This window comes from Silurus aristotelis (assembly GCF_946808225.1).
Source record: "Silurus aristotelis genome assembly, chromosome: 27".
NCBI lineage: Eukaryota > Metazoa > Chordata > Actinopteri > Siluriformes > Siluridae > Silurus > Silurus aristotelis.
The window spans coordinates 10,114,456-10,142,329 of NC_139600.1; the positions used below are offsets into that span (position 1 = coordinate 10,114,456).

General features: G+C 37.3%; 1 protein-coding gene across 11 annotated transcripts in view; it reads right to left on the minus strand.

Annotated features, from left to right (window-relative positions):
• Positions 1-27,874, minus strand: part of nrxn2b (neurexin 2b) — a 664,725-nt gene that overhangs the window by 334,152 nt on the left and 302,699 nt on the right. For all 11 annotated transcript variants that reach the window (XM_083532478.1, XM_083532485.1, XM_083532477.1 and 8 more), the window contains one exon: positions 12,495-12,799. In XM_083532478.1, coding sequence (XP_083388604.1) covers positions 12,495-12,799 — 305 coding nt within the window. The remainder of the gene's footprint in view (positions 1-12,494; positions 12,800-27,874) is intronic.

The following is a 27,874-nucleotide window of genomic DNA, read 5'->3' on the forward strand; positions in this document are numbered from 1 at the left end:
GAAATTAGAGCCCTTAGCCTGTGCTTACAGCCCTTGTGTGACAAGAGAGAATGCAACAGCGGCCATCTGGAGCCACATGTAGTGCACACACAAAATGGAGGACAGACTCTGAAATATCATGACCTTTAGAGAGTCAGGTGTCCCCTAGACTGGGTTGTTGATTAGCTTTAAGAAGAAGCAGAATTAAGGATAATCACTCTCCAAGTTGGTTTGGGTTTATGTGTAATGTCAAATGGAGGTTTCTATAAAAAAGATTTTTTATCAAATTAAACAATTAAAAAGATAAAACTGTACAGTATCTTACAATAGGGAGTACACCCTCATATTTCAGCAACAATATTAGTATGAGTTTTTAAGTGACAATACTATAGAAATTAAACTTGGATATATTTTAGAAGAGTCAATGTGCAGCTTTTACAGCAGTACAAATTCGATGTCCTATAAAAATAACAACATACAGCAACGATTGTCAAAAAGTGAGTACACCCTAATGATAACAGCTGTACAAAATGATGTATTTATGCCACCAGCAGCACTGATTCAGCCCCAGACCATGATGCTACCACCACCATGCTTGACTGTAGGCAAGACAAAATTTTGTTGGTACTCCTCATAAACACATGCTGGACACCATCTGAGCCTAACAAGTTTCTCTTAGTCTCATCAGACAACAGGACATGGTAATAGTAATTTATGCTCTTGGACAGGTTTTCTTCAGCAAACTGTTTGCAAGCTTTCTTCTGAGCCAGCTTCAAATGAGGCTGACCTTCCGCTTCTGCAACCTCTAAAGCAATGCTGGCAGAACTCATGTGTCTGTTTTATAAAGCAGCTTCTACATCTGACAGACAGCATAAGGACTCAACTTATTTGATCTACCCTTGTGAATGGATACTGTCTTGGAAAACCTCTGTATGACCCTGGCCATTGTACTGTAACTCAGTTCCAGGGTGTTACTGATCTTTTTATAGTCTCGGATTCTCAAATCCTCAGAGAGTTCTTTACCATGAAGTGCCATGTTTAACATCCAGTGGTCAGTATGAGAGAATTGTACTCAAAGCACCAAATATGAACTGCTCTAATACAAAATACATTAATTTTTACGCTCCTGTCAAGCAGACAATAACATGATAATGAATGGGACATGTGGCTTTGGCACGACGTACAGCTGTTATCACTGAGGGTGTACTCACTTTTGTTGGCAGTTATTTAGACAATAATGGATGTATGTTGAGTTCTTTTCAGAGGACAGTAAATCTGTATTGTCCCTTCCGAAAATATACTAAAACTTTTTTGCTAAAATGTGAGGGATGTACTCACTTTTGTGAGATACTGTATATACACATATACATTTCTGTATTATTATTATTTTTTACTGTTTATGGTGCCGTTTTTTGTGTGTTTAAAATTCTGTCTATACAAACAGCATTTCCAATAAAATCTACCCAAAAAGTGATTTGAAAACACTTCTATGCACACATCAACCTCAAGAAAATATGTAATAAACTGGTAAAAAAGAAAGCGAAAATGTGAAAAAAAACCCACCACACAGCCCAGTGTTCTAAAACAACAGCAGGAAGTACACACACATGCACACAATGCATTTTCGTGGACTGATAAGGTGAAACTACACTTGAATGCAAAGCCTGGGTTTTATTTAAACCCGCTTTTGCGGATTTATTTTTTTATTTTTTATCTCCACAGTGTCGGATTCATAATACGCCATGCCTTATATTCCCCACACAATAATAAAGCTAAAGTAAAATGCAAAAATTCTTCAATACGCACACAATGAGGTAGCAACTTGTTTACCTAGCATGATTCAGAAAATCCTGGCACTGTCATAACACCACCCAAAAAAATAATACGCATTTTCCATTGTAAATTATTCCACCCTTGATGGTGGCTGATGGCAGTTGCAACAAACAAACACGCAAGCCACAAATTATAAAAATGGTCCTGATTATTAAATGTTCGGAAATTTTAGTCATACCGGAGTCAATCAAGAGCAATGCTCCAGAGAAAAATGATGACTAGTCCACAATTAAACTAAGCTCTAAGATTTAACTTGCACATACACAAGAATCATGACAGAACTTGAAGTGGAAGAAATACAGTAACGTGTTTAAATGAGTACAATATTTAAAGCACATCTAATTCTAATACTGAGATCTGCATCTATAAATGTTCATACTTTCTATGTAAGCTTAGCGATGATATATTAAACAAACACACTAATATGAAATGTGCTCTGCCTTTGTATCCTTTAATAATTTTATTTAATGCTAACACTTTATAAAGCAAGTTAATACCTGGTATTGCTTATGCTTTGGTGTAAACTGTTTGTAAGCTGTCTGTCATTTATAAAAATCAATCGATGTATAGAACCAACACAAATGAAGCACAAAGGGGCTTTCAAATTTAAAGAGAATGCAAAGTCCTGAAACTGGAGACTCCTTCCAAAGCTTTTATATAAACAAACTACCATATAAACGATAATTAATTATTAGATCGTACAGTTTATTAAGCTCAACCTACCATACGAATCCCTGTCAACCAGCTGCTATTGTTAAATATTAACCAATCTCTTGACCAATCATATTCCAGAATTTAGCCAAGATCTCAATCCTGCAAATGTATTAAATGTTACACAGATAGCAACAACAAAGGGATAAACATCTGTTCCCTGTACATAATTTCAGATTAAACACGACACAGGAATTTGTTATTTACCCAAACAAAAGCGCTTGACTTAATTATTCATGCCTGACATTATGATGAATGCTAAACTCGTGCCATTTATCGTACAAAGGATTAAACAAAACGATACAGAAGCGTACATGCGAACCACGCACTCACACACTCGACCTCTCTCTTTTCCTTTCTCAATCCGATCATAATGCGACTGTTGTGAGATGCATAACAAGACAAATAAAATCTTGACACTCATGTTTCCTTCTCGAAAAATCCGTATCAGACATGTACAGGTGTTGCTATGAAGTACGCTTCCACCGTTCTTACGGTACTCGCTGCTAGGCTATTTACTAGTTTATACTAGATATTTGCTGCAACTCAGATAAAATAAAGTACCGCTGAGCTAAAAGCCCCTGCAGCAAAATCAATACGAGACAATACCGCTGGAGAGATACTGTACCATCCGTGTGAAGCAGAAAAATAACTTTTTTTTTCCCCCCATAAATAAAACTTTGTTCAGAGTTTGTGATGCATGCGAGTCTTTTTTATGCAAGTCTTTAGTTTTTTATTATTGGCCCTACAATCAGTAACAGATGTAAGGCTAGATTTCAGATCTAAATATTTTAATTTGTTGGTTTAATTTCAGAATAACAACAACTACTCAATCAAGCTTCCCAGCCTCCTGGAAGATTGCGAGAACATCCAGGTTAATGTTAACACATTTAATATATATAAATATATTAAATATATATATTTAATTTTATATATATATATATATATATATATATATATATATATATATATATATATATATATATATATATATATAAAAAGTCACAGTTTTGGATGAGCATGTGCAACACTAATTTGTTTGGCTAATTTTCCCGGTCTCTTCCAAAAAGCATTCATTCATTCATTCGTTTTCTCCCGCTTATCCGTAATTCAGGTCGCGGGGGCAGCAGTCTAAGCAGGCCCCCGCCTTCGACTGCTGCCCATTCCTCACAGCACCATCCCTTACGGTCCCTCCTGCAGGTGGTGAGCCCACGGGAAAGCGGCCCCACGTCACTCCGACGTCATGGACTTCATATTGCCCTCGTAAGGGACCCCCGGAGCACAGAGGGTTAAGGGCCTTGCTCAAGGGCCCAAGAGTGGCAGCCTGGCGATACCGGGGCTGGAACCCCAGACCTTCCGATCGGCAACCCAGCGCCTTAACCGCTGGAGCCACCACTCCCCCTAAAAAACTTATAGGGAATTGTTTTTATGGAATTTTATGTTAAAATAATGAAATTTATTAATAAACATATAATTATTAATAATATAAAATGAAGTAGAATGTTAATACAGTACAGTATATGGCTTCAGCAACCCTTTTAGGTTTATGGAGATTCACATCCCTAATACAGTATATAAACATTAGTCATATTCAAAGTAATATTGTTTTTAAAGTGACAGTAGCGGGTGTTTTGTGAAGGCGGATTCAGAGCACAGGAAAAACTATTTGTGAATGCTGATCCTTTCGTGATCGGCCATGCAAAATGAATTTTAAATACCTTGGTCTCAAAGGTTCTCATGTAATCACTGGATGGAGAAAGTGACCAGGTCAAAAACCAGTGTGAACACACCAGGTCTTCTTTCACCTACTTTGTGACAGATGCTTGCTGACTTCTCTGTCCTTTTAACATGCATATAAACAATCTCTCTCTCTCTCTCTCTCTCTCTCTCTCTCTCTCTCTCTCTCTCTCTCTCTCTCTCTCTCTTTCTCTCTCTCTTTCTATCACTTACACACACACACACACACACACACACACACACACACACACACACACACACACACACACACACACACACAAAAGGACATGACATCATACATGGCATAGATTCAGCCTAATGTAACATTCCAAGTGACCACAGAGAGGAGCTCTTGCTCTGTATGAAGCCAATCAAATCTTCTTTATATCTCAGGGGTTTATTTTGTTTGTTTTTTTATTTCTCTCCTCTTTTACAAGCATTCCCTTACTCTGTTCTGAATCTTGCCAAATTCACACACTTCCGCACACTCACTCGCAAAATTAGATGGGAACACACACAGCAGCCACTGCTTTACAGCTTTTTGAGAGCGGTTTAGAGTGATTTGGTTGATTCTTAAATTCATGCATGCATTTTTTATTTTTTTTGTTCATGCTTTAAAGACAGAAATGTCAGAAATGCAAGTCTTGTTTATGCTTTGCTAGTCACTCTCACACACCCAGTGTGGGTTGAGAATGGGTGTGGGAATATGTGTGTTGTGTAATTTGTTCTCACACACTATATTGATTATTGTATATATTCTACTTGATTGATTGCTTGATAAAGCTTCAGCGTTAAGTAAAATCGTGTAACAAATCATGTCATTGACATCAATAATGCAGCTTTAAGGAGGAAAATAAACACACACATGCACATCTATTGTCCATTTAATGCATACACATTCTTTGTCCTCTTAGCCCATCAATGTATAGTCATAAGCTTTGAAGTCAAACTCAAGTTCTAAATCATAAGCTTTGAAGTCAGACTTGAATCAAGAATCATAAGCTTTAAAGTCAGAGTTGAGCCAAAAATCATAAACTTTTACACCAGAGTCAATGTACAAATCACATGCTTTGATGTCAAACTTGAATCAAATAATCTAACTTTGAAGTTAGACTTTAATCACAAATCATAAAAGCATTGAAGTACAAATCACAAGCATTAAAATCAGTGCCAAGCCAGAAATTACAAGCTTTAAAATCAGTGCCAAACCAAAACTACAAGTTTTAAAATCAGACTTAAATCTCAGGTCACAAGCTTTGAAATCAGAGTCAAGTCTTAACTCTTCTGCTACGAAGTCAAACTCGTGTCAAAAACTAAAAAGCTTTAAAAGCCAAAATCAAGTCATGAATCAAAATCCTTGAAGTCAGACTCAAGTATTAAATTATAAGCTTGACTGCAGAGTCGAGTCACAATTTAAGGGCTTAGAAGTCATACTTCTGTCACAAAACATATGCTTTAAAGCCAAAGTCAAGTGATGAATCATAAGCTTTAATATCAGGCCCAAGTGATGAATCATAGCTTCGAAGGCAGACTCAAGTCACAGATCATGAGCTTTAAAGTTAGAGTTGAGTCATGAATCATATGCTATGAAAGTTAGAGTTGAATAACCAATCGTAGGCTCTGATCTCATGAATCATATGATTTGATGTATGTGAGGTATAAATCATAACCTTTAAAGCCAGAACGTTATAATGGACAAAAAGATTTAAAGTCAGCATCGAGTCATGAATCATAAGTTTCAATATTAGTCATACGAAAATGATAAGCCTTAAAGATTGAGTCAAGCAATGAATCATAGGTTTATTAATGTTGTTTCTGCATCTTTGTAAACATCTAAAGCGCTGTATTGCTCACAAAAAAAAAAGCATTCCTTTAGCATACACTAGTGTTCCAGCATCATAGTATTTATCTGGATTTCGATTTGAATGTACAAACTAACCTCTTAGTTCTCCATCAGTGTAATTACTATTAATATGAATAATTTTGACCAACATGTATAATTTATTTATTTATGTGTGTGTAGGTATAACGATGAAAGAGGAGTCAATAAATGTTTCTCTTAGACATTAACTTGAAGATTGAATCTTCATATGATTGTGTACATCTGTGTGTTTGCGCGTGTGTGTGTGTGTGTGTGTGTGTGTGTGTGTGTGTGTGTGTGTGTGTGTGTGTGTGTTCCATTTGTGCATTTTGTATGTAGAATAACTTCTGCCCGTAAATTTAAAACATGTTGGATTCAAAAACTCATTAAGCTAGTCTCACTCGAGTGAACAAACAAGGACTGGTGGCAAACGCCAATGACCCCTGCTGTGTGTGTGTGTGTGTGTGTGTGTTTGTGTGTGTTTGTGTGTGTGTGTGTGTGTGTGTGTGTGTGTGTGTGTGTGTGTGTGTGTGTGTGTGTGTGTGTGTGTGTATACACTCTTGTTTGAGCGATTAAATGAGATAACAGAACCCAGGCATACTCTCCCGGCAGTGCTGCTGTCATGCTGCCATGGCCATGCTGTGATGTTTCTGCTGCAACAGGAAGCAATGGGGAACGTTCCCGAGATTAGGGTCATTAGCCGAACAACAGTTTCCTATCCAAAAAACTCTGACTCCAGAGATGACCCACTCTCTTCTGTCTTTTCAATTTATAACTACAAGCACCTCTGTACTACAGAGAGCACTCCATGTGTAATGCACTGCACTGCATTGCTACACTTCATCCAAGGTTACCAACACCTCCCAGGTTGCTAGTGTTACTTATTCTAGTGGAATGGAATCGCTTTGGCAGATTAAATAAAAAATAAAAATAAAAAATAAAAAAGATAGAAGCCAACAACCCAAAAAATCTAATCATTAAGAACATGTGGGATTGTCTATGTAGCACAAGTGACAAATTTGTTAATACAGTATTTGAATTGAAGAACTGTTCATACACTGCATAAACATACATTGCTTCTACCTACAGGACTGCTCTATCAATCAATCAATCAATCAAATAATCAATCAATCAATCTTCTCCCTTCGGCTGCTCCATTAGGGGTCGCCACAGCAGATCATTCGTCTCCACACACAACTGTCCTCTACATCTGCCTCTTTTAAACCAACTACCTGCATGTCTTCCCTCATTACTCTCATACCACATTTATAAACCTCCTCCTTTGTCTTCCTCGTTTCCTCCTTCCTGGCAACTCCATTCCCAGCATTCTCCTAACGATATACCTCATGTCAATCCTCTGCACATGTCCAAACCATCTCGATTTCGCCTCCCTCACCTTGTCTCCAAAACGTCCTACATGTGCTGTCCCTCTAATAAACTCGTATCTAATCCTGTCATTACTCCCAATGAAAAGCTCAACATCTTCAGCTCTGCTACCTCCAGCTCCACCTCCTGTCTTTTACTCAATGCCACTGTCTCTAATCCATACAACATCGCAGGTCTCACCACAGTCCTATAAACTTTCCTATTTCACTCTCACAGACACTCTTCTATCACAAATCACTGCTGCTATCACTCTTCTCCACCCACTCCACCCTGCCTGCACTCTTTTCTTCACTTCTCTAACACACTCTCCATTACTTTGCACTGTTGACCCCAGGTTCCTGAACTCCTCCATCTTCTTCACCTCTTCTCCCTGCAACTGCACCACTCCACCTCCCTCCCTCTTATTAATACACACGTACTCTGTCTTACTCTTACTAACCTCCATTCCCTCTTCTCTCCAGCGCATACCTCCACCTCTCCAGGATCTTCTCAACCTGCTCCCTACTCTCACCACAAATCACAATATCATCCGCAAACATCATAGTCCAGGGAGACTCCTGTCTGAACTCGTCCTTCAACCTGTCCATCACCACTGCAAACAGCAAAGGGCTCAGAGCCGATCCTTGATACACTCCAATCTCCACCTTGGACCAGTCTGTCGTTCCTACTGACCACTTCCCTGCTGTCACACTGTCCTCATGCATGTCCTGCACCACCATCACATACTTCTCTGCCACACCTGACTTCCTCGTTCAATACCACAAATTCTCTCTCAGCACCCTGTCAAACGCATTCTCTAAATCCACAAACACACAATGCAACTTCTTCTGACCTTCTCTTTACTTCTTTATCAACATTCTCAAAGCAAATAATGTGTCTGTGTTGCTCTTCCTCTGCATGAAACCATACTGTTACTCACAGATGTTCACCATTTTCCTCAGCCTGGCTTCCACTACTTTTTCCCATAACTTCATGGTGTGACTGATCAACTTAATTCTCCTGTAGTTCCTTCCGGTTTGCACAACTCCATTATTCTTAAAGATCAGTATCAGCACACTTCTTCTTCATTCCTCAGGCATCCTCTCACCTTCTGAAATCTTGTTAAACAACCTGGTCTGTTTGTCTGTCTGTCTGTCTGTCTGTCTGTCTGTCTGTCTGTCTGTCTGTCTGTCTATCTATCTATCTATCTATCTATCTATCTATCTATCTATCTATCTATCTATCTATCTATCTATCTATCTGATAGCACAGACCACAAAACTTCTATGGAATTCTTTTTATGGAGTTTTATGTTGAAATAATGAAATTTCCTTATAAAAATATAATTATTAATTATAAAATGAAGTAAAATGTTAACACAGTGCAGTACTGTATACATGAAATAGCATTTTTGACGTGGCGTCCGTTTATTGCATTTTTCCGTTTTTTCGTGGCTTTTGTTGAGGTGGTCCGGGATGTCAGTCGGCATTCCATTTTATCCTAAAGGTGTTCAATTGCCTTTTGTGTGTTAAGGTTGGGGCTTTGTGAAGGCCAATCAGGTTCTTCTACACCAACCTTAGCAAACTGTGTTTTCTTGGCGCTAAATCTTTTACACATGAATATCGTTAATGCTGGAACAGTTTTAATAAAGAGACACTGCAATGATGTGCTTCTAACCTCATAAGAAAGGCTGTTATATTGTTTACGATTGTCGAGTCTACACACTTTTGCCCATAAAGTATTAATGTTCTTCTGCTAGTATGTTGCAAGTCTGCCAAAGAATTCTCAAATCCCCAAAAGTGACATCACCTATTTTATTTTTTTTTTTTTACCATATAATTTCTCCATTATATTAGCTAGATAATAAAGTCCTTATCTTCTCCAGAAGGCAGACTTTAATAATGTCAAACTCTCTCTTTCCTGGTGCCACTTCTTTGTTTTTCGATGTGATTTGTCACAATTCAGCTGCCATATAATAAAAACAGAGAGAGGAAGAGTTAATGAAATCATGTTTGGACAAAAGTTTTCTTATTTTTCCCCCTCTCCTCAATTTCTCGCTCTTCCCAATGTTTTTACTCTGCCGCCTTTCCGCAATAGCAAACAATTACAATAGCTATTATTAGGGCTGACAAGCCATTCATTCCAATTACAATTACCAAAAACGGGCCAATGCACAAAGCGCATGGAAGCCAATCGCTGGTGAAATTGACTGCATCTCTGTGCTGTTATCTACAACCGCCAATTGGCAAAGTGGTAACAGTCCCCTATTCACTGTGAATACCCCTGTGTATTAGTGTGTATTTTCAAATTCTGGGCATGCAGGCTTTACTTCAACCATTCATTAAAGTTGAATAAATGTCTGACGCTGCGTCCCTACTTGAGATTGCTTTTTTCTTTTCTTCTCCTGAGATTTTTTTACGGTATCTCCTGACATTAAGACCTTCTAATGCACATTATGTTACAAGTTTGAAGTGCGAGTTATCAGAGAGAAGTAGTGCAAATCAGTGAGTTAATTCGGGGTATAATGAGTGCTCATGAGTGCTCATAACACATCTGTGTAAATCTTTTTAGTCACACCTCCTTTTAAAAGGAATCCTCGTTCCAAACACACAGCATATTTATTATTCCTAAGTGTGTTAGATGGATAATTCAGCTACAAATTGAAGCACAAAACTCATTAATACAATAATCTGGTACCCAGATGTATATTTAAAGGCAATTATGGTCCCCCAAACAAAGAAATCAATACATTTTGGACAACGTACCTAAAGTATGCATGAGTAAAAAACAGGGATACAGTTTATTACGGGCCACTTCAGTCTAGTACACCAGCACATTAATGTAACTGTACTGTCAAAACACTTTAGTCATATAATGATGATCAGTTCCAAGCTCATTCTCTGGCTGCACGGTTAAAGAATATCGGCAAGCAATCATAAAGTATTAAACATGACTGAAACGCTTTGCACTACCTGCATATCACTGGCAACTCAAAACTAGCTTTCTCTGTCAGGTACAATTTATACTACACAATCACTGTACTGCATCAGTTCGAAAGGCTTTTTTTAGATCATTTAGATAATTCATCCTTTTAAATGGTTACATCCTGCGAAAAGGTGAAATTGCTTTTAAATGTAGTGGAACACAGAAAAACAGATGTTTAAGGAATAGAGTACAGATACCTTAAAAAAGCAGCAGTTTAAAGTAACCAATGACTTAATGGTACTTCATTACTGCCCAGTTGCTTCTTTCTTTCTGTTTTTCTGTTTTTCTTTCTTTCTGTTTTTCTTTCTTTCTGTTTTTCTTTCTTTCTTTCTTTCTTTCTTTCTTTCTTTCTTTCTTTCTTTCTTTCTTTCTTTCTTTCTTTCTTTCTTTCTTTCTTTCTTTCTGTGCCCTCATTTCTTTCTTTCTTTCTTTCTTTCTTTCTTTCTTTCTTTCTTTCTTTCTTTCTTTCTTTCTTTCTTTCTTTCTTTCTTTCTTTCTTTCTTTCTTTCTTTCTTTCTGTGCCCTCATTTCTTTCTTTCTGTGCCCTTATTTCTTTCTTTCTTTCTTTCTTTCTTTCTTTCTTTCTTTCTTTCTTTCTTTCTTTCTTTCTTTCTTTCTTTCTTTCTTTCTTTCTGTGCCCTCATTTCTTTCTTTCTTTCTTTCTTTCTTTCTTTCTTTCTTTCTTTCTTTCTTTCTTTCTTTCTTTCTTTCTTTCTGTGCCCTCATTTCTTTTTTTCTGTGCTCTCATTTCTTTCTTTCTTTCTTTCTTTCTTTCTTTCTTTCTTTCTTTCTTTCTTTCTTTCTTTCTTTCTTTCTTTCTTTTTTTCTTTCTTTCTTTCTTTCTTTCTATGCCATAATTCTTCTTTCTTTCTTTCTTTCTTTCTATGCCATAATTCTTCTTTCTTTCTTTCTGAACATGCATTTCCTCCTTGCACGAGTTTTCTGACGGCTCCGTAGTCGATAATTTCCAGCGTTTCACAGCACCATTTACAATACGCAACGTGTACCTTAAAACAAAGCAGGTGTAATAGGTGCTCCCATGTGCAGTTCGCCTGATTAGCTACAGCTTTATAAATTCAACTCTAATTTTAGCTTTATGAGCAGCGAATGCAGCTGAACTGAGTCGTATTTGTAGGAAGTAAAAAAAGAAACATGGTCATTTAAATCCAATGATGTAAAAAGGAAATAAACGAAGATCTCGAGGAAGCCGAGCAAGATTTCCAAGCTTTGACCTATAAGCACATGACGAGAGCTGAAAATCTGTAAAACGCCTCAAGAATAACAAAGTGCATGTGGACTGATTGGTTAAGAAGGTGAGATGAGCACATATGCTCATGTAATATGAATGTACATGATAGCGGCCGCGGGCGTAAACGCAGGGTAAGAATGTTTTATCAATACAAATACAAATCAACGTTCCTAGACAGAATGTCAGAAATGGCGATTGGTAAAAAACGATGTGGGCAAAAGAAAAAGCAAGAAACAAGAAACTAAAAATAGATCACAACCGTAAAAAAGCACTTCATCTGTCTGTGAAAAAACACTGAAACCACATTTTTTTTAATTGAGCCTAAATGCTGTTTCTGTAGATGGAAGGCTTAAAACATTTCTGTATCACTGTCCAAATGTCCATTTATGTGTTTTTTTTTTTAAACAGAAAATATAACCCAGTGTGCGTATACTAGATCTAAAGGCATGAGTCTTTAAGTTGTTTTGAATTAAACACAATGAGGATCCTGAGACGATCAGTGAATGTGAGGTGCTACTGAATTAACACATGGGCAGCATTAAGGAGGCAAAGAGGCTCAACAAGGCACTATACACTTAATAATGCTAGCATAAACGTTAGCAAATCAACAATGCCTTAACACAAACTGGTACATTTTGTACAATTTCTAAGATCTGCATATATAATGTTCCATACAGCCTCAGTGTATCCCAGAATGTGCCCGTGGCAGATAAGAATCGGCTATAAAAAGCTTCCTGGTGATGTACATCTTATCAGACGAAGCCACTCTCTTACCTGCCGCAGGTTTCGCGTGACCTTGACGTCGTGCCAGGCGTTGTCATTAAACTTGCCGTTGACGGGTTCGACGAGAGCCTCGAAAGCGCCGGATCCGAGGTTGATGACGAGCCAGACGGCGCCACTCTTCAACGACAGGTTGACATAATCGGCAGATTTGCCCGTGTGGAGCATGAGGCCGTTTCGCTGCAGGGTTCGGAAGGACAGCGTGATCTCGTCCGTGCTGCTCTGGATGGGGGTCATGGACAGGTCATAGCAGAAAAACTCATTGCCCTTGAATGTCGCCACCGATTCTTCTTTACCTGCTAAAAAAACAAAAGACAAACAAAATGTATGTAAAACAATGTATGTAATAATTCAAACTGAAATTCGGTTTGCTCATTCACATCTGCTTTTTATAATGAAAACTGGGTCACTTCAAAAACATAGTGGCCTTAAGCCAGTCAGCTTTCAAATGATAAACATTGTGCTTTTATAACAAACCTTGATAACAGACTAATACTATTTCTAAAGATGTTTGGTCACTGCAAATTGCTGATAAGCATTTATCATTCATTTTGAATGAATAAAATAAGTAGGTTTTTTATTGTCTAATAATATTTCTGTAAAAAAAACATCATATTAGGTTTACTAACCACACACACACACACACACACACACACACACACACACACATGCACACACACAAAAAACAGGCATCTGTTCATGTTTACAACCGAATCACTCCCTCGCATCAGACCTTATTTACTAATCTTACGCTCCTGTAAAATGCTGGGAAGGTTATGAGGTAGAAAAATCCCATCTTATTTTACAGATCGAGTCACAGAAAAACAGAGTTACTCGTCTGTAACGTCAGAGAGAAAGAGAAATAAAGAGATACAGAGTGTGTGTGTGTGTGTGTGTGTGTGTGTGTGTGTGTGTGAGAGAGAGAGAGAGAGAGAGAGAAAGAGAGAGAGAGAGAGAGAGAGAGAGAGAGAGAGAGAGAGAGAGAGAGAGAGAGAGAGAGAGAGAGAGAGAGAGAGAGAGAGTTGTTAACAGAAATCAGATTCTGTGGCAACGCGTAAAACAGTCTAAGTGCTGATGCAAGGAGAACACGCTGCAGGGAAACTAAGCGAAGAAACAATTTTCCGTGATGTATTAAACGCGAGAAACTAGATTTCTAACTGTAAAGCAACAAGCAGTAGATTGATTGGCGCTTGTAAAAATCACAAAGGAGAGACAGGAGATCAGGAGAGTTTGTACTTGGAATTATGTTTTGAGCAAAAATCTATTTGAATCATTGGTGGTGTTCCTGAGACTATATCACACCGAAATTCTATTAGCTGAATAATTAATAAAGAAATGTAAACTGTTGTATATAATAGTCTACATACAACAGTTTCTAACAGTTTAAATAGGTCAAAAATGTTGAATTTAATTGGTTTTATTACCATATTATAAAAAAAAAAAAAAAAAAAGGGAAATGTGTCTCCTTCTGGCCTTCATTTTCAGATCAGAATATTAATTCCAGACTATGAGCCTCCTCCAATCTGCACTTGACTGTGCTAAGGATGCCTTTTATAGGATATGTGCTTGCACTCACTCCCACACATACGCATGAAATTACAGCCTCGATCCGAATCAATCCCATCGAACTCTGGTCTCGGCAACTCTAAACGCATTCGCGATTAACACAAGAAGAGGCGGTGAATCTAAACACTCCCTTTCAATAGGGCGAGTCAGATTACCATTACATACACAAAGTGCTGATAGTAAAAATCATTATTCGACAGAGCAGATGTGGTAATGGGGGGAGTGGGGTTGGAAGTGACAGTGAGAAGAATTAATAGAGTGGTTGGATGATAAGTATGAAATGAAAGAAGTGAGGGACAGTTTGATAGATATGTGCAGTTCAGATTTTGGAGAAATCTCTCTCTCTCTCTCTTTCTCTCTCTCTCGATTGATGAATAACTGCAAGAATCAGTTGGACAACATTACACATGAAAGAAAGTGAAAAAAAATCCCTTTCTGGATGTAATGCAAAAAAAAATATGCCCCTATAGTCCCTATAGCTTTCAGAAAATCCTCTGAAAACACTGGAAATCAAGTGGAAATACATCATGGATATGATCCTCATGAATATTTAATTGCATGACACACATTTACCTGTTCAAAGTCAACAGTCGCATCATATTCATCTGGTTCCAACAGACGTCAATGCTAGCTCTAGATATAGGAAGTTTTTGTGGCACAATCAGCATATGTGAAACATACAAAAATTGCAATAACTAGAGATTTCATACAAAGATTTTTAACATCTTAATGTACTCCTGTCTGATCAAGACTTAAACTACTACTGGCTCCTGACTGTTGCCGAATGAAGACAGACAGACTCACCCTTGCTATTCACAGAGACACTGACCATGTTCATGTATATTATGGAGTAGATGCTAATAGGTACGTTCCTCAGTAAATCACAATGCCCTGCTATGCAGAATGTGCTGCACAATGAAAACATACTGAAGCTAGATCAGTCAGTGTGTGTTGGGTTGTGTTGAGTTGTCATCTGGGTGACATCAATCGAGCGATCCCCCAATTGATAATTGGCAATGTAGATTATAAATTGATCATATTTTTTTGCAAGATAAAATTAGAAAGCCACCAGAAAGCAGAGTAAAGTAGTTAAGCTTTCAGAGAATGAAAATGTCACTAACACAGGCACAACTGAAGAGAGCAAGGTTAGTATGAAGGGTTAAGGGTGTAAAACTGGACTAATGCCCATTTGTAGACTAAAATGTCTATTCAGGGATCAAATCTATGTTTTACAGTCTTAAATATTCACAGTGCACAACAGACAAGGCAGAAATTAATAGGCATAATAGAGAACTTATAAGCAATGTTTCTCTTTCCCCTTTTTTTTTTAATGCGCAGAAACGCCTTTTTATTGTATTTTTTTACAAAAATAGACCAAAATAGATTTCTTTCTATAAAAAAGAAAAAAAAAAATATATTCACTGAAGATGATGAACTGTTAGAGCCTGAAATGCACTTTTGTACTTCTAAGTAAAAGATTAGTTCTCCTGTCTTCATATCCGTGTTTATATCCTTTTGGAACACATTATCCATTAACTTATAAAAATAATGCACTCAATATATTTGAATAAAAATAATACATGATATGCGTGAGTTTACATTGACAGTTGAACAGAATACAGTGTTACTGAGAATTATTTAGCCTGGTGTATACTGTTAATAAAAAACCCTGGCTGCAATATTGTTTTTAGAAAGGTGACTTATGTCTGTCCGTATAGCTGCTTCTTGCAGTTTGTCATCTCGTCACAGAGAATATAATCTTTCCCTGTGTCTGAACTGGTGGCAGCAACAGAGGAATTCTGAGAGCAATACACACACACACACACACACACACACACACACACACACACACACATACATATATATATATATATATATATATATATATATATATATATATATATATATATATATATATATATATATATATATATATATACGCACAAATTCATTTTACCGGCAATGGGGCGATTGATTCAGTGCATTTCTGTTTGACAATTGTTATTAAAAATATTAATAAATATAATAAATAAATGCGAAATTAAAACCTTCAACACACATTTGTTCATGACATCCTTTCTTTACTGAAATATATATAAAAAAAAATTTGCTCAAATATAATAATAATTATTTTTAATCACTAAACATTGCCCTCACAGACAGTTTTAGCATTGACCTCTTCTCAGCCTCGTTTACCGCCAACTGAGGTAAAGCATACGGAACCATGACATCATTCTTAAAGGAGCCGTGTACCATATTTACCATATAAAACAACCACAAAAAGAAAATTACATATACAAATAACTGCCAAATCCATGGACTTCTTGTTTCTTAAAAATCCCACAATGCAAAAACCAGGAAGCATCGATGCTCACAAGGTTACTGCACCTTACTGGAAGTCTTACATCAAGTCTCATTTTAAAGGTTAGAAGAGGACTTAGCTTACTTTATCTACAAATCTATGTCACGTGTCTCATTTTTGCAGCTTGTTAGTGTTTAATGATTTGAAATAATCGCCCAGCTATCCTACAGTCCCGATCCCATTGCTGAAATGTGTATGATTATGCTAACACATTCAGACTAGCTTTTTCAACTAACTGATAAGGAAATTGGAAGTGGATTTGTTTGTTACCATCAGTGGTGTAATGTCTACTGAGCCAGAGCCCTTACAATGTATTACATACATGAATATCATTTACCAGCATTCAGAGCTGATTGAGATGCACCCATAGTATCTCTGTTAATCTGTTTATCGCATTTTTGCTCTCTTTCAAGTAATCCAGTCACATGTCACTTGACATGGATCAACATGAAGCAATCGCTTCAAGTTAATTGCCAAAGCATGGAAATGATAAGAGCCAACTAATAACATCACCATCCTTTCTAAAATGGTTTGCTTGGACTTCACCTACACTTATGGTCTGCTCATCATTTCTGTTTATCAGCCATCTGAAAGATACCCAGTCATCACAAAGGGTCAGAAAGGTTTGGAGGTTACATATAAAAGAAATGATGCAGCGTTCGGAATAAATAGAGAGCTAATGAGGTGCATTAAAATAAATAAATGAGAGAGAGAGAGAGAGAAAGAGAAAGAGAGAGAGAGAGAGAGAGAGAGAGAGAGAGAGAGAGAGAGAGAGAGAGAGAGAGAGAGAGAGAATTGTGGGTTTTATTTCGTTAGCTGATGCTAATTTTAGCTTATGCTAAATAGCTTATGCTAAGTTTTGGGGAGTGTTTCCTATGAAATTTAGCTTTTTCCTACAGATGTAGGTTGATTGATGATTTTACTTACTATGTATTTCATGTATTTTTTTACTATGTATTTCATGTATTTTTAAAATGTGACACTGGCATTACTACTAATCCCCACCACCTCCTGCTAATCAACAAAAATAACAAGTAAATAAATAAAGGAACAAGACAAAGAGAGTCTTTGTCTTGTAAATATGAGCAAGCAAAGTGTGTTCTAGTTATCCCTCATTTGCACATAATAAGACAGTGGGAGATTAGAGCTCACAGCCATGACCTTTTAGTCTCTATTCACTTTTCTGTCTGCACAACACAGACCACTATTAAGCCTTTCTACATTTTCTACACTTTCTGCAAGTCCTGAACACATCATGGGGCTGACCTGACTAGTAGTGCTCGCTTACTTTTTCTCTCTCTCTTACTCACTCACTCACTTACAATATCAGTCTTTAGGTTCTCCACAAGGAGGAGCTCTCACTTGGGGTACCCTGGATGTGTTCCGATGATACCACCATAATTTGAAAATATCAGAAATCGAGACATGGTCTAGCCTGCCTGCCTGCCTGCCTGCCTGTCTGTCTGTCTGTCTGTCTGTCTGTCTGTCTGTCTGTCTGTCTATCTATCTATCTATCTATCTATCTATCTATCTATCTATCTATCTATCTATCTATCTATCTATCCACACATCTAGATGTAGCATTATGGTACACTCATAACTTCTGTAAAAAAAAATTGCTGCCTTAGCAATAGGAAAAGACAATCTGTACAAATTTATTACAATTGGACATTTATAGTCAGATGTTTCCATGTATTCTCAACCAAGAAGCATGCAAACACGTCTGTTCTGCTCTTTAGTGTTCAAAGATTTCCGCCTTTAAAACAGTAAATATTAACCAATTTTAGTAGCATACATGGACAGTCAAAGAACCCCACATCTCCCCATTTTATGCTTCCCATCAGCATTGACCAATCTTTAACATTTGGTATGTTATATTCAGCTTTGTAAAATGCTCCCTGCTCTAAATGACGAATGCCCATGTCCATAAAACTATCCAGTTTAAAGTGCTTTAAAAAAGATGAATTCACTTCGCTGCAGTTAATGTCCGCTATTATCAGCTTTCTTTCTGTGCAAGCCGTCTGCCACATGCTGCACCTCTAAGACCTGTCAGGCCTCACAAACTTACAAAGCTGCTGCAAAATAGGATAATAATTAACTTGGCAATTTAAGTGACCAGGAAGAATGCAGCATGGTGGTGGAAAAGTGCTCCAAAAATGCACCACTTTGCCCATTTAGCTTGGCCATTGCAGGGCGATTTAGTGGACAGGAAGTCTTCCTAATTGCACTGCCAAGTTTATCTGCTGAGCAAAATGTACAGAGGTGACAGTAATTTATGTAGGTTGGCTTGTTTTTTCTGAATAATTTACTCTTATGCACAAAGAAACAACAAAATACTGTGTGTGTGTGTGTGTGTGTGCGTATATATATATATATATATATATATATATATATATATATATATATATAAATATATATATATATATATATATATATATATATATATATATATATATATATATATATATATATATTGTGGGAGAGCTTGTCGGTGGGGAAGGAGGAAAGCCACAACAGGTCAGGTGTAAAGGCTATTCAGCCGTCTTTATTTAGGTTTATACAGAGGTTTGTTTGTCTGCACTGTGCTCACGCCGCACGTCTCTGGCACCTGTATGCACACCTCCCCACACACACACACCCTCCTCCTTAAATGCCTCCTTTAATCACTGAAACAGAGAACACATGAGGTTAGATAGACTTCAGGTGAGGCAATTCCCTACCTATCTTCTCTCGGCCCAGCCCTTCATTCACAAACCGGCGCTCGGCCCCGCCCCCGCTGCCACATATATATATATATATATATATATATATATATATATATATATATATATATATATATATATATATATATATATATATATATATATATATATATACATATATTCCAGTTTAATGTCTTTATAAACAGCATTACTGAATTTTGGTTCATCTCGGACGCTACACGGAGCTGGCCTAATGTCTCTTTCTTGACATTTTTCATCTTGACAGTGGAGCTAATGTAGCAAAATGTCGCTGAGGCTGCGTCTACTGTGAAAACAACCTTGAATTAGCCTGTTTAATAACAGAACCTAATTAACACTGTTTAGCAAGCGAAGGGATCTTGTGTTTGGTCATTTTTTTTTTTAAGTTTTACATTTTTCCTATTATAAGATTATTATAACAAAACAAATACATGATTATGATTCCTCTTTTTAGAGATGCTTAAGCTTGAAATAAATTTTTATTACTACTTGAGAATACTTTTGCTAATTCTAAGTATTTATTTCTATCAAGAAGCAAAAACAATCAGCAAAAGATTTTATTGGATATTGCATTTTTGATCGGCGGAGGTGGGTGCAAGTGCTTGGTAAGAATTTTTAAGTAAATATAACGGTAAAACAATAAAACGGTAAAATGGCAATTGTCAGGCGATCATCGAACATCAAACATGAGCAAAATCGAGAGCAAGAAACATGAGATCAAACCTGAAGGAAAGCATGAAATATGGAACATAAATGGCTTGTTAATCTGAACAAGTTACTTTATAAACAATAAACACAAAAATAGGAACAGCTGTAAATAAAAAGATACATGATGACACAGGGGTGGAGACATAATGCAAAGAAACACACGTAAAAATTAATACAGGAAGGGGGATCCGGAAATATCTATTTCGTGCCATATAATAATATAAAATACAATATAATAAATATAATTTTTAATTTATTTTAATTTATTTATTTATTTTTTTTAAAGGCACTGTTTAAATATCTGGCACAGTATACTGGCACTATAAAGCCTTCCAAATGAGATATCAAATATTTTTTAGGGTGATTTTCTAACATATGGCAGCACAATGCACAAGGATGCATGCACAGTCACAGGGAGCACCAGCCACCAGAGAGGATCATAATTGGTGCTAATGTGACCACGTCTGCCATTTGATCATGGACAGTAAGTAAAAACAAAGAGCTACGACAACAATGGACCCCGTGACAGAGCTCTCCCCATACGCGAGTTTCTCGCCGGAAACTACATGATCTCACTTCCACACCCACCCTACTCGCCAGATCTGGCTCTTGCAGACTTCACACTCTTCAGGAAGATGAAGCTTCAGCTGAAACGTTGTCGTTTTGACACCATTGCGGAGATTCAGCGCGAGTCTCAGAAGGTGCTTGACAAGCTTTGAAAAGAAGGCTTCCTGGACACAATAATGACGGGAACACTGGGAGCGCCGTATTGCTGCACAAGAGGACTATTTAAAAAGTGTTAGTGTGTAAACTAAGATAAATAAAGTACTTTCTTATAAAAACAGAGCGAGTCTCAAAATTCCTGAGCTGTCAGATGCTTTATATTAACTAATAGAATGCACTCTTATTATCCAAAACTGATGAAACAAAAGCATATTTTGTTGCTAAGTAACCTCCATTCCGATGAACTTCCAGTGACAGAAAACATACAAGTTACATACAGCTAATGCTTTGACTGTGAAACTTGTCAGACACCAAAAACTCCCTATTGTTTCTGTTAAAAACCTTAAAAAAATATCTTCATTTATAGTTAGCCATGTATTATGTTGGAGCATCTGCCATTTAAGTCTAGAATCATTCATCTGGAAATTAATCAACACCTTCTTACAAATCAGACTTTGGAAAAAAAAAAACAACCACACGGTCCAACCCACATTATCTTTTGTCTGTGTGTGCGTTCAGTCTGTGCTGTTGCATGTCTGGTTTTTAATCAAGACTATTTTTCTCCTGCTGAAGGATTAACAAGATGTTTACTTATATAAATGACTATTTATTTTCTGGTTGCATTGGAAACGGGGATCTCCGGTACTCATTCACATGCCAGTCCAAATCGCCTACTTTCTTTTTGTGATTTATTTGTGGCGGTGGATTGTTTTGTTTTGGGGTTTTTTTTTGGTAGAATTTTCATTAATATGAGATTAATTACAATCCAGTGTCCTGTTAAATATTTAATGTTTCATTTTGTGTATTATTATAATATTATTTCATAGTGAGTCATACTTTAACGGATCTTTACTAGCGGCAAATAAACGCCAACTGAATAAAAAAGGTACTTCCTGGTCATAACATGACATACTATTGATTTCAAAACCTGATTTCTTTTTACATGTACAATGGACAATGGACATGAAGAGAGCAGACAAGTGTTCAAGAAATCAAGCTCCCATAGTCCCACAATTATGTATGATCAGTGAACTTAATGTCCAGCATGTATAGCACTTACAGAAATGCTAGTAGTGAAGTTGATTTGATTACAAAGCTTTTTAACACTTGAGGGGTTAATGGTTGTTCAAGAGACCTGACCCTTTGTGAAAGCCTGACAATAAATGAACTGAAGCTAATCAAGAATAATGAACTGATATAAGAGCGAAGTGTAATTGAATTTGTTTTGGCCTACAGATGTGTTGTTTATATCTAAAATGCACACATTCTGACCAATCACAATCTAGATTTTCATACGTACGGTATGTGTTAAACCAAAGAGATGGTTGTTGACTTTAGGAAAGCACAAAGCCACCATTCTCCACTGATCATCGATAAATCCTCCAAATTTCTTGGTGTTCATCTGGTGGAGAACCTCACCTGGTCACTCAACACCAGCTCCGTCAACAAGAAAGTCCAGCAAAGGCTAAGGAGAGCCCATCTCCCTCCCCCCATCCTGACCATGTTCTACAGAGGGACCATCGAGAGCATCCTGAGCAGCTGCATCACTGCCTGGTTTGGGAACTGCACCGTCTTGGATCTCAAGACCCTACAGAGGGTAGTAAGGACGGCTGAGAAGATCATCGGAGTCTCTCTACCCTTCATCACGGACATTTACACCACACGCTGCATCCGCAAAGCCAACAGCATTGTGGACGTCCCCACACACCCCTTTCAAGCCATCAGGTTCCTCAACACACAGAACTAAACTGTACTTAACACACACACACACACACACACACACACACACACACACACACACACACACACACAAACACAATCAGCTGTGTGTTACTGTACAACCTGAACTCACTAATTACTCATCTTAATTCACTTTCCCATCCATATTATATTGAATCATATTGTGTTGTTTGGATACTGTTTTTGCACTACATTGTGTTTATGTTTAAAAATACATTCTTGTTTATAGTCTTTGCACATTACTGCATAATCATAGTATACAGTAGGTTCACTGGTCGGCGCTATTTTGTATTTTGTGCTTTGTGTATCTGTCCCACACTGTCTTGTGTTGTCTGTCTGCACTGGTTTGCACACGATGCACCTATGTGGCAAGGACACTTACTTTAGTCCTGAGCACTGTGTTCTGCTCTGTAGCTTTATGTTGTGTGTTGTATCTCTATGTTGTTTAATGTAGCACCAGGCTTCTGGAGGAACATTGTCTTATTTCACTGTGGACTGTGTCAGCTATATATGGTAGAAATTACAATAAAAGCTTCTTCTTCTTTTTCTTCTATAAACAAATTGATTCTTTCTTACATCAAGTACCTTCTTACATCAAGTAGTTGCTTCTTTCACCGATTTTACTACAGTGCCATTGCGGTCTTGCCTTTATGGGTATTGTTGGAGGGTGGAAAACTCTATATCTGTGCAGATCGTTTATTCGTAATCATTCCTGTTGGAGCTCAATAGACTTTCTAGTGCAGGGTTTGAGATGTATAGACCGGCATCATCATCTGTAAAAGATCGTTGGGATCTCGACCAAAAAACAAAACAACGATTAGAGAATCTAATGAGGACCTATAGATCGGCCTCTCCCATAAAGCCAGCTTGAACCTAACAAGAAGATCAGAAGAGACACGGAGCTGTATAATGAGTGCAACTTGTTACCAAGGTGATGTTCTTCTGACCCAAGGCTGACCTTCTTCTTTTCAGCTGGTGAGCTGTCAAAACCCCTGCTGCAGTGGGTGGGAAGCACCAAGCTGCTCTTATCAGGCATCTTGGCTTCTGGCATTTTTTTTTCTTTTGGAAGACTTTACATTTAGCAGCACGGCTTGAATATTAACAAGACTGAGGGCTGATGTTTAGCATCGCACTGTCCAGTTGACGAGCATGAAGCTGAAATAAATCATCCACACATATTTGCCTTGAAGTATCATAATCTACTCCACAGAGACGCTGATATGCGGCTGGTGATTAACACAAGAAGCTCTTCTCCACCTTTGCCTACAGTACACCAGTGCACAGGGGTGTCAATCATCTTTAAACCTCCGCCCAGAAGAGTAAATTGTAAACCATTCAGCATTTCGAATTCCTTCTAATTTTCACAAATGAAACACTCAGCTGCTAAAGCCAAGCGCCTAATCCGGAACGATCTACATCTCGCCAAGGTTACCCCGTCTCTCGTACACATCGATTTTGATGGCATGAGCAATGGAGACAATTTCGCAGCTATCAGTGTCGACCCTTACCTCCGTGAAAATGACACGCTCGAGTGTGCAAAAAAGAGAAGTCGCTGCTTATTGATGGGCACGTTCGAGATCCGTGAGCAACAAAAAGCAAGCAACCGTGACCTTGAAACGGTGGTTAAATTTGATAAATAAAAGGAGCCGCATTGTATGGAAATAAATGTACCTTCAAATAAAGGGTAATAAAGTGAGCTGTTGATTTCATTTTAAAAAAGTTTGTCTATTATTTATTTTCTATTATAGGGAAAAAAGTCTACAAAAAAATTACTTTTTAAAAGTGGACTGGTTTTCTATAGCAGCATGTCCGACTTTTCTTTGGCGGAAAACGTACTACGGAACGAATTAAACTCGTAGGTCAAGGTACCACTCTACTCCAAAGTGAACACTGTGGACTCCTTCCATAAATGTTAGTTCATAATACAGTATATCTTTACAGAAGATCGTCTGGTTTCTCTCAAGGTTTCTTCCTCATTACATCTAAGGGAGTTTTTCCTTGCCACAGGCTGCTAAATAAATACACACCATTCACCTTAACTGTTAATTTCTGTAAAGCTGCTTTGAGACAATGTCTGTTGTGAAAAGCGCTATAGAAATAAATTTGACTTGACTTGACTTGACTTGACTTGACTTGACAGAAATCCTCAACATATCCATAAATACACATTTAAATTTATTAAAGTTTCCAGACAAAGGTGTCATATTTAAAAGTGTTCCTCATATCATTGATTTTTTCACTACATACTACAATAAACTTTATGTAATAAGGAAGGAATTTCGCTGAAAAAAATATCATCTGGGCCACACAAGTGCACCTCCAATCCACTACACATCAACATGCCATAATTTGCTTAAGCTGTTCCATAGACTTCGAAAAGTATCGTCAGCGTAGTATTCATAACTGCCGCTAACGCAGCTTGCAGTGTAATGTATTTGCTAATGGTCTCAAATGGAACATGTAATTGAACTAATGCTCGGACCAATGTAAGTACACAGACGATGGAATATTAATGGAATATAACGCATGCATCAGCAAGGCGAGGAGCCAGCGTTTTCGTCCTGTGGCCGGGGGAATGAGTGGACTTTCGGGTGCAGGGAAGCCATTTTGAAAGACTAACCGGAGTAATGTAATGGCATGGTGCTATTTGTTTAATAGCTAAGAATGCTTTTCAATTTCACACGCGAGTGAACACAATGGTCATATCCTAAAGACAAATGCGAAAGCATATTTGGGTGTGCGTCTGACTCACAGGGTTAAGGATTCTGTAAATGGAATTCATACTGATAAATTGCTGATGACGTTTATTTAAAAGGCATAAACAAAAGACCAACAGATGTGTGGCCTAAGCTGTTTTAGATTCTAAAATCATTTACATATTATGCTTTTCATCTGTTCATGATTTAAAATATTATAATAATAATAAATATACTATACACACTATATTGCCATAAGTATTGGGTCACCTCAGTGTGGTATGTGATTTTGGACCATTGCATTCCACATTTAATCTCAATTTGCTCTTATAATTCCCTCCACTCTTCTGGGAAGATGTTCCACTAGGTTTTGGACTGAGCTTATGGATATTTGTGTTTATCAGTCACAAAGGTGGTATGAAAGGCAGGTACTGATGTAGTTAAGGAGGCCTGAGGTGCATTCAGCATTCACATTCATCCCAAAGGTGTTCAGTAGGGATGAGATCAGAGCTCTATAGTAGAACACTCAAGATCTTCCTCTCCAAAGCATGTAAACTAGATCTTCAAGGAGCTCACTTTGTGCACAGGGGCATTGCCATGCTGGAACAGGTTTGGATTTCCAAGTTCAAGTGAATGAAAAATGTTACCATAGTGCATCTAAAGACATCCTGTACAGTTGAGTGTCTCCAGTTTTGTGGGAACAGTTTGGAAAAGAAACACATAGAGCAGGAAAGGTCTGGTGACCCAATACTTCTGACAGTATAGTGTATAAAAGAGGTGTAACGTCGTATTCCTACCGGAGTTAGGATAGTCAAAATCTGAGTTTCTTCAGGAATGTAGCAAGACTGTTTAGTCTCCGCCTTTCACTTTGAGCGCTTTAAGCATTTTTTTTTTATTGTTATTATTAAACAAATTGAAAACATATACAACAATGTTGTTTAATTTTTAATTGTTTGTTAAAAAAAAAAAATTGACACATTCCCTTTTAGACAACACTGCTCCTCTTCTCCCCCCCCCCCCCCACCCTTGTTCCCATGTTACTCTGAATAGGAATTCTTTGTTTCCTTCGTCATCACGCTGTTAAGTAATAAGATGGAAACTCATTTCATAAAGCCTCACTGAGAAGGGGGGATGGGGTAGCTGTGGTCTTTGAAAGGAACTGAATAAAAAATTTAAATAAAGCAATAATAATAATATAAATAAAGAAATATAGGTGGTTGGGAGGTGGTGAAGGGGGAAGTGGAAGAGTAGAAGATGAAGAAGGAAGTGTGATGTCTGTGTGAAAAGAAACTTCTAAACCTTGGTGAATTTTCCATCGTAAATGGTTTGGTGGTGGCCCTTCTGTTTGTGTGACTAGTGAGACAAGACAAAACACTTCCTCTGTGGCAGAGAAACACACTGTAGTTTCCTCATATGCTGGAGTCCACATATCAATATTTCATGTGCATTTTATTTTTCCACAGAGACTTTAACCTTTCATACTGCAGCATGTCACAACCATGTATACTTGTCAACATCTCACACTGCCTACAAACATGGCGACAGCAGACTACAACTTCCAAACACACACACACACACACACACACACACACACACACACACACACAAACACACACACACACACACACACACACACACACACACACACACACACACACACACACACAATCACCAAGCTCATAATAAGACACACCTGTTCTCACTTACACACACAAAGGCACTCCTGTCAGATATACACATAGGACTTTTATTCACAGAAAAGCATTCGAGTGTGTTTGTTTCTGCTCAGACTTTACCGAGTCTTTTTAACATGTTTTTGATTCCCTGCTTTCTTTTGATCCGTTCATGGTTTTATGTTTCTGGATTTCCTGTTTGCCATTTGTTCATCACCCGACCGTTTGCCCGAACGTGCTCTTGATTTTTAAATCATGTTTCTAATCTATTTAGCATCTCTTCATTAATACTAAATGCCTTAATTGCATTTGCATCTATCCAAGCCGTCACTACATGACAAAACAATATCCTAATACAGATGCCATTCATTACAATAATCCATTATCTATCATCTATCATATTAGATCACTTGTGTAATTGAATCTTTAAAATGCCTCATCTTTATTCTGTAAAATACCTTACAGGTGTTAATACGACATGCTCTATATATACTTGTAAATATTGCAACTTTAATATTGCAATATCGCATAAAAGATAAACAATGTAAGTTTTGCCATTTTGATTCTGAAATTAATCTACTCAACATTCACAAACGTGTTTCTCTATTCTCCAATCTGTATGTCCTTTACGCTCGGTGTGTGTGTCTGTGTGTGTGTGTGTGTGAGAGTGCATGTGCAAGTGTGTGAAAAAAACACACAAAAAAAGAGAAAGAAAGAGAGAGAGAAAGAGCTAGACAGTGAGATTGTAAGATATAAAGATACAGAAAATGTCACCATAAATTAGATGAGATGAAAGAAGTCTAAAAAGAAAAAACCCTCTTCTTAGTATAAAAAAATATATAAACAAACACATAAAAAAGGTCTTTTTTTAGAAATGAATTGATTGTAAGACCAAGGTGTGTGTATATATATACAAACCATATATATATATATATATATATATATATATATATATATATATATATATATATGTATATATATATATATATATATATATATATATATATATATTAATATTGCTAATTGCTTATTGCTAATTGCTAATTGCTAATGCTAATTAATATTATGCTAATTATTATTTATAATTATGCTAATTACCACAGACCAGATTAAGTGTATACATACATGTGCGTCAGATGGGACTCTTGTCCAGTTCGTTTCACAA